The sequence below is a fragment of the Mustelus asterias genome, chromosome 1 (genome assembly GCF_964213995.1).
Source record: "Mustelus asterias chromosome 1, sMusAst1.hap1.1, whole genome shotgun sequence".
In the NCBI taxonomy this organism is placed as follows: domain Eukaryota; kingdom Metazoa; phylum Chordata; class Chondrichthyes; order Carcharhiniformes; family Triakidae; genus Mustelus; species Mustelus asterias.
Genome location: NC_135801.1, coordinates 51,029,503 through 51,038,273, shown reverse-complemented (window position 1 = coordinate 51,038,273; position 8,771 = coordinate 51,029,503). Strand labels below are relative to the sequence as shown.

General features: G+C 39.0%; 1 protein-coding gene across 3 annotated transcripts in view; it reads right to left on the bottom strand.

The window, feature by feature from the left end:
- Nucleotides 1-4,442: 4,442 nt before the first annotated feature.
- hhip (hedgehog interacting protein) overlaps nucleotides 4,443-8,771 on the bottom strand; it is a 175,661-nt gene continuing 171,332 nt past the window's right edge. For 2 of the 3 annotated variants that reach the window (XR_013497730.1, XM_078212128.1), the window contains one exon: nucleotides 4,443-5,735. Coding sequence is in view for 2 of the 3 variants with exons in the window: in XM_078212128.1 (XP_078068254.1) it covers nucleotides 5,527-5,735 (209 nt within the window). In the remaining variant the exon portion in view is untranslated. Of the gene's footprint in view, nucleotides 5,739-8,771 lie in introns of all 3 variants that reach the window. The other variant, XM_078212117.1, reaches the window with a different exon arrangement.

Below are 8,771 nucleotides of genomic sequence, written 5' to 3'. Positions count from 1 at the left end.
ACAGAGACAAATATCACTGTCTGAGACCTTCCAGCTTTCCTGCACTGAGGGGCTGGAAACTGTATAGAACATCTGGGACTGTTTGACTTGCATTGATATTACACACGTCAAATTTATATTTATATGTCTGCATGGGTTTCCTCCGGGTGCTCCGGTTTCCTCCCACAGTCCAAAGATGTGCGGGTTAGGTTGATTGGCTATGCTAAAATTGTCCTTTAGTGTCCTGAGGTGTGTAGGTTAGAGGGATTAGTCGGTAAAATATGTAGGGATATGGGGGTAGGGCCTGGGTGGGGTTGTGGTCAGTGCAGACTCGATGGGCCGAATGGCCTCTTTCTGTACTGTAGGGTTTCTATGATTTCTATATTGAATCACCTCCAAGTGCAACATGATCATTGTAATATATTAAATGTCATTGCATCTCCTGTAATGACAACTTTTAAATGTTTTGTAATGCTGTTTTGGGAATAAAGTATATTTTTGCAAAGAAAGGCCTAATCTATCAAACTTTCCCTCATAAGTTAACCCTGTATAGTTCTGATAAATGTGCGTTGCACCTGCTGCAAACCTGCACGATTCCTGAAGGTGGTCTAACCAGTGCTCTTTACACCTGTACACAACATTCACTCCTTTGTCTTCCAACATCTTGACCCACTGTATTTTTTCCAAAACCAATGAACCCCATTGTGTAAAGTGGGATAAAAAGCTTGTAAAGATAATTCAGTGATAAATTTTTCCTATGTTGAACAAAATGCCTGCACTACAAGTTGATAAAAGTGTCAGTCATCTAAACCCTAGACCCACTTAGTTGCAAAAATCAGAAATCCTTGAAACCATTTAACTTGTTGAAACAAACATTGTGAAATTGACAGCAGAGATCAGAAAGCCTGCGCTGTCATTCAAACAATGTTTCATCTGAGGAACAGGTGTTCTAGTCTTCTAATAGTTGTCTTGGCTCTTAGCCAAGCCTCATTGTGTGTGCTTGGCTAAGAGCCCAGCCAGCCTTGGAGATCATACATTATATCATAGAAGTGGCAGCAGCTATTGGAGTGGTACAGCTAGGCCCCCACAACCAACAAAGGTGGCATAATCTTGGCTAGGTGTCCCACTGCTGTGAAAGAGGTAGTCAGAGGCTAGAATGAGCTGAAGATGAAGCTGCAAATTATTTTTATGTCTTCCCCAATGCAGATGGTCCAGTCTGGAAAAGTAAATAATTCAGCTGGGATTGATCACCATTTGCTCAATCAGTGAGATGGTTTGCAATCAGGCTCAATTCCGACTCAATACCTGTTCTTAGCAGATATCAGATGTATATTTGACAGCATTTCCCTCTCTAAAAATTGTCCCTTAGTGCCTCAAGATATATAGGTTAGGGGAATTGGGGGGTAAATATGTGGGGTTATGGGGATAGGGTTTGAGTAAATTGCTCTGTTGGAAAGTCGGTGCAGACCCAATGGGCCGAATGGCCTCTTTCTGCACTATAGGGATTCCTTGTGAGACCTTGACAAAAGCCTTACATGTAGACCACATGAACTGCACTGCTCTCATTAAAAAAATTCAAATTTGTTAGGCATGATCTCCCTTTAACAAAACCATGCTATCTTTGATTAATCTTTGCCTCTTCAAGTGCTAATTCTGTCCCTCAGAATTTTTTTCAATAATTTCCCTAAAGAGAGGATTTGAAAATTAGTGTCAGAACTTTTGCAATCTCCTCCCTTGCCACACAGGAGCCTGGTATACATTGGGTCTGGAGTTTTTCCACTTCAAAGCCTGCTAGAATCACAAATGCTTCCTCCACCCCAATGCTAATTTGTTCATTTATATCACAGTCCTCCTCCGTGATTTCTATACCTATATCTAGAACTCTTACCTTTCCATAGTGTAGTTTTAAAGTGGAGAAAACAATTTACTAACAATTAGCTCTTGCCCTGGTATTGATGTCAGTATTCAAAAATTGACGTCAGGCTTTTGAAATCTGTTGCCACTGAGTGCCCAGAGTCTGGCAGGCTCTGCTCTGCTCCACTGCTCCCTCACAGGTTAGCTCCTGTGTGAACTATTGAATGGTACACCACAAAACAATGCAATTTGTCCAATGGGATAAAACATTTTCACCTTCAGCTCCCCTTTTTTTCCACTCTGGATCTGAACACTAAAGTAAGAAGTCTCACAACACCAGGTTAAAGTCCAACAGGTTTATTTGGTAGCAAATACCATTAGCTTTCGGAGCGCTGCCCCTTCGTCAGGTGGAGTGGAAATCAGATTTCCACTCCACCTGACGAAGGGGCAGCGCTTCGAAAGCTTATGGTATTTGCTACCAAATAAACCTGTTGGACTTTAACCTGGTGTTGTGAGACTTCTTACTGTGCTTACCCCAGTCCAACGCCGGCATCTCCACGTCTGAACACTAAGCCAGTCCACCAACATTTTTTTCTTGTTCCTCCCTAAACTTGCAAGAGATGATTGAAGGAAATTAAAGTACATAATCTGACTGATTCCCTGTATTATTCCTGTCCCCTGCAAAATTTTCACTTTCTATGAAGTGACAAATTAACCATAACTTACTTGTCATGGTGATTTACTGTGCAGACCAGGAGGCTTGTGCACCTGTTTATAGTGTTTTTGTTGTTTACAGCTGTGCTTGATAATACACGAAAGAATGAGGAATTATTCATTTATTACTGGTACAAACAAATGTGAACCACTTGGAAACTGATTTAGACTAATCGCTACAAGGAAATTCTACAGTAAATATTTCCCATATGTGAACCCAAGGTGATGAATGGCAAAAAGCTTTTCAACCACAGGACCATCACAAGCAAACCCAATCTTGGAATTGTCAATATCTGAAATATCTGGCCTTTGGAATGATCATATGGAAGATCATTGTGGCTCTTCGCATGCAGTTCTTGAAATTAGTGACCAGTTATTCCAAATTGTTGGATTTGGTTTTCTTTTTACTGTTTCATCAGATTCTGTCATGAGATTTTGTATGATGCCTTATGGAAGGAAACATGGGAACATAGAAAGAGAAGCAAGCTATTTAGCCACTGAAGCCTTTTGTCATCACTCTATGAAATCATTGTTGATCTATGATCTGATTCCATATACTTGCCTTTACCCCTTATTCTTTAATACCTCTGGTCAACAAAATTCTTCAGTTTTAAAATGAACAATTAATGTAGCACCAACCATAATTTGTAGAAGTTTCAAACTTTATCACCCTTTGCGATTAGTGTTTCTTAACTTCATTTCTGAACTTCATTTCTGAAAGGCTCTCACTTTTAGATTGTCCCGCTATAGGCACATTTAGCAGACAAATAATTCATTCGGTTTCCATTCAATGTGCAAACTTCTAATTGTGAAATTCTTAACTTGGAGTCAATGGATAGAGAACAGGAGGCTAAATAGGGAGTGACTATTTCCCAACCTCTGTCAATATGTTAGAGACAAATGGTAGCAACTTTATATACCCCTTGGCTGAGATCAGCTAGTTCACACCAGGCAGTGCATTGAGCCATCAGTGTAATTAATTGTCACTCATGAATGTTTCTGCCCGGTTTTGAAGCGGGGATCTTTTGCATGTTAGGCGAACATGACAACCACAACACTACAGAAGGAAGTGGCAATTGTTACTCATGACTCACATTGGTTTAAAACTGAGCAGTATTTGTTCCAGTCAACAGAAATGGTTAGCAGGTGGTGTGCATTTGTTGTAATTACTTTCATTCTCCATTTGTGGTTTGGAGCTATATATTTGTAACTTTACACAACTTACTGTCACCAGGGCAGTGATATTACCAAAATACATATTTTCAAAGCACTATCATATTTTAATACGATGTGTTAATTTTGGCAATTACTAAGAGAGTCTCTATTTTTCTTCAATACTTCAAAACATTTCTGGGAAAAGGTCAATGTGTTTAAAATACTTCAATTTTAACAATTATTCCATTTAATATGCTGAGTTGTGATTGAAAATACTTAAAAATTATATAAAAAAGTTTGCCAAAGGTCAGATTGTTGAAATCATACAATACTGTACCTGACTAATTCCTGAAGTAGAAGTCTAAGTGATAATCAACAAACAATGTTAAACCACAAAACAGAGGGTTTTAAGTTAAAAGTTAAGTTAAAAGTTTTTAAGTTAAAACTCTTAACTATTTTGAACTTTTGTTTCTATATCAATTGTAACAGCAAACTATCTTTGGGAACACAAAGTTGCTGAATTGTAGGTTAAATTACAGCTACTGAATTATTGTAGCATTTCTCTCATTCTCCTCACAACCAAACCAATCAATTATTTAAAGCATATTTTAATACACTACTAAATCTCATTAATTCTGGTCCCAAATCAGTGGTCTAGATGGAAGCTTGAAACTGATAAGGGACTACTAGAAAAGTGTAATATCATGGCTATTAAGATTGATGATATATAGAAACAATTCGACACAAAACATTTAATAATTCTTTGTATAACTATTTCCAGCAAATGCCTCACCTAACCACATATTAACTTGTTTCTTCTCATGTTCTGTACTCAAGTTCACAGTTAAAATGTTGCATTTAAGTGCTGAACATACATGGCAAATTTCAAAAGGTATGGGGGACAGAACTCTACATTAATACAAATCTGGTGTAGAGTACTGCATGGTTAAATTGATACAAGGAGAAAATAGATGGATCTTAGCAGGATATTTTTCTTTTAATGAAAAAGTGCTGAGGGTATGCTGAGAAGTGAAATGGATGAGGGCAGGGACAGAAAAAAAAATTAAAACCTTGTCTTTCCAGCAGCAGTATGAGAGCTCATCTCCAAGCAACAAAAAACACACATAATAATAACCTGTTCACTGTTGGCCTTGACAAACATACAGTACTAGGCACCAATGGTTCCTTCGTCAAATTGACATCAATAACTCCCCTTTCACCACTGGATTACAGCTTGATGAACATCTAGATAAAGGCCCACAAAGCAAGCCATAGCAGTTCAAGAGAACTGTCAAGTGGTCAAGTGATTTTGTAGCTACTGTATTAAAAATATACTTTAGCATATTTGTTTACATATAGCATAATAACAGATGCAATACAGTATGTAACAGGCTATGTTTAAAAATACAATTTATCAGCTCAATGGTCACAGTATAAAACTGTATTCTTGAGGACATTAAGCATGCATTTACATAAACAATATATTAGATTTTAAAAGAAATTATACATTTAAATGTCTTTTTTTAAATCTACGTACACCAATTAGAATCCGATGAATGACAGACAGTAATGAGCTTTCGCATTTTTCTGACCACTTTTCTTAGATATCACGGTTTCTAAAATCTCATTTCAGATATTACACATCATTTTAAAATAAATTTAAGGTTAGACAATAAAACCTGAAGTAACCTGTTTTCCCATTTTTGAGTTTTAAAATCTTTTAGTCTCATGTAAAATATACATCAAAAAAGTAAAAATTATCTTGAAATGCATTTGTTCCTTTTTCTCAGTGTGGAAGAAACTAAAAGATGGCTGGCCAAGAGTTTATTTATCCATCCCTTGTATCAGTCCTGTTCCTTGATGGCTTCTCAGTAAGCAGGTTTTTATGCATTCTTCTTGTGAGCTGAATCTGTTTTTGTTACCCTGGCAGCCACTATAGAGAAACTGTTCACATTGCCTGGTATCCACGTTAAAGAACCATCGCCTTGTAGGGGTGTTGCAGTTCCCACCCTTTCGGAGTTGCTGGCAAACTGCTGCTAAGAAAAATAATGAGAAAGTAGATCTGAATAAATGACCAAATAAAATAGTGAGAATCCAAGTTATTGATGATGAATCAAACAACTGAATTATTTGAGGTAAATTCTGATTATAGTTTAAAAAAATGCTAACATTCAATTTTACCGCAATTTAAATAGATACTTCAAAAATTTAATACTGTAGAAGAATTTAATAATAAAACCAATCATTTAACACCACAAGGGAAGAACCTCTTGGAATCAATATGAGCAAATCCTAATGAAGAAAAGAATGATACATAGAATAAATAATGAGGCTTAAAATCTCTGGGGACACATTGTTTCCAGTCCAGGGTATGAAAAGAAATGGGGGAAGTTAGTGAAGTGTTGGTCATAATCCTTCAAAGATTTCTTGAATCAGGAATTGTGCTGTTAGGTTGGAAATTTGCTAATTTCTCCTTTATTTAAGGAGGATATGTGAGGGAGACCAGGCCTGTCAGTTATCCATCCACTGGGACAGGGATGCTACTAAAATCCCTGCGACTGGGATCGTGACTGAGCATGAGAACAAATAGGAGTTGAAAAGAGAGAGCCAACATGGCTTTGTTAAAGCTAATTCACGTCTAATTAACCTACTTGAATGTTTTTCAGGAGTCTGCTAATAAGGCAGGTAAGGGAGCCTTTATGGATCTTATCCAAATAGGTTCCCACACCAGATTACTGGAAAAAATGAGAGGGCACTGTAATAATAGTAGTCTTTTGGCTTGAGTTGGAAATTGACGAGAAGGCAGAGGACAGATAATTGGTTTGATAGTGGAATGTGATTGGCGGTGTTCCCCAGGGATTTTTCTGGGACTTCAACTATTTTTATTACTTGGATATAAAATAAAAACATAAAAACAGAAGTTGGAATAGACCATGTGGCAATGCCTGCTATGCCAGTCAATATGAACATGGCTGATCTTTGGCTTCAGCTCCACTTTCCCACCTGCTACTATCAACATCATATGGCTGAAGAAAAGTGGCAAACAAGCGCTCTCAGTCAAAGTCAACATGGGAACCCGCACGAATATCCCACCAGTCAGAATCCTGAAGATATTTATCTGGATCGTTGGAAGTTAATGATACAACCAATGACAGACAAACTAACTGCGTACAATGAGTCATCCATCCATTGCATAGGTACATTGACATGAAATGCAGCTACTGCAAGTCTGCAAGGAAATCACAAATATTCTACCTGGTGGACATGAGCGGACCAGCGTTATCAGAGTAACCAGTGTGCACAGAACTCAACATTGTGGACATTCATGAGATCATCAAGATGCCAATCACACAGCAAGTCAATCCATAACCTGCAACAGATGTGGCCAGACAGAATTGACGGCAAAGGGAACATCAGAGGTAATGCTGTAAGAGATACAATTCCATTGATCAACCCTCCTAGGATATGCAGTTTGCACATACAGGAAAAGCTAAAGAGTGAGTTGGACAACCTGAAGTGTAATGGCATCACCGGTCACGTGCATCAGCACACTGAATGGTGCAGTTCCATCACAAAGATTCATCACAAATATTTGTTCCATCTGAACAAAGTTGGCACAATGTGGATATGCTCGGACCCAAGGTTTATAAATTTCATTCAAAAGGGGTGCCCGCACAAGATTCCAACATTTGAGGAACTGAATCTCAAATTCATAGGAGCAAGGTTTTTTCCAAGTTGGATGCCAAACACGGATATTGGTTGGTTCATTTGGCAGAGGGATCTCAAGAAATCACCACTTTCAACATTCCATTTAGAAGATGCTGCTTCCAGAGATTACCCTTTGGTATATCCATCAGTCAGGATTGGTTCCTGCAGCATGTGGGCAAAATTACAGAAAATATTCTTGAATGTGTATGTATTATATTGCAGTGATGGAAAAAACCAAAGAAGGATATAACCAAAATTTACACTCACTGATGGCAGCAGCTCATTGCAAAGGACTAATTTTTAACAGCAAGAAATACCAGGTAAATATAGGTCAAACTAACTTTTTAGGCAAACTTGAAGATGTACGAAACATGCCTGCTCCCAGGATAAAGAAGACTTGGATTGAATGCCTTGGATTTTTCAATTTCTTTGCAGCAAACGTACCCAACTTTGCCGAAAGAGCAATATCACTCAGAAAGCTGCTAAGGAAGGATGTTACATATGTGTGGCAGGAGGACCATCATTATGTGTTCAAGCCACTTAATCAGGCATTGTCAGGAGACACGTGTTCTATAATGCCACGACCCAAGAAAGGAGACAATCTTAGAGGCTGATGCATCTAAAAAGGGATAAGATCATGCATTATGCAAGATGGCATTTGGTTCCAAACGTTTATAGAAGTGCAATCCAATTATTTGGACATAGAACATGAGATACACACTCTGGTATTCAGTATTGCAAGGTTCCACATGTACTTATTGGGTAAATGATTCATTGGCCGGAACTTTCTGGCTGTTCACGCCAGCAGGATCTTCTGGACATCGAGGACACAACCCCACTGTGGGTTTCCTGGCAACATGGGGTGGAGTCATCATAGAAACCATAGAAACCCTACAGTACAGAAGGAGGCCATTCGGCCCATCGAGTCTGCACCGACCACAGTCCCACCCAGGCCCTACCCCCACATATTTACCCGCTAATCCCTCTAACCTACGCATCTCAGGGGCAATTTTAACCTGGCCAATCAACCTAACCCGCACATCTTTGGACTGTGGGAGGAAACCGGAGCACCTGGAGGAAACCCACGCAGACACGAGGAGAATGTGCAAACTCCACACAGACAGTGACCGGAGCCGGGAATCGAACCCGGGACCCTGGAGCTGTGAAGCAGCAGTGCTAACCACTGTGCTACCATGCCGCCGATGGGAAAGTCGTGAAAAACACATTATGGGGAGGCCAGAGAATCCTGCCCATTGTGAAAACTAATCAAACCATTGGAAATAATTTGGCACATACCGCAGGCAAATTCACCACCCAGATTGCAATGACCTCTGATAAAGAGATTTTGAAATCCGTTACAA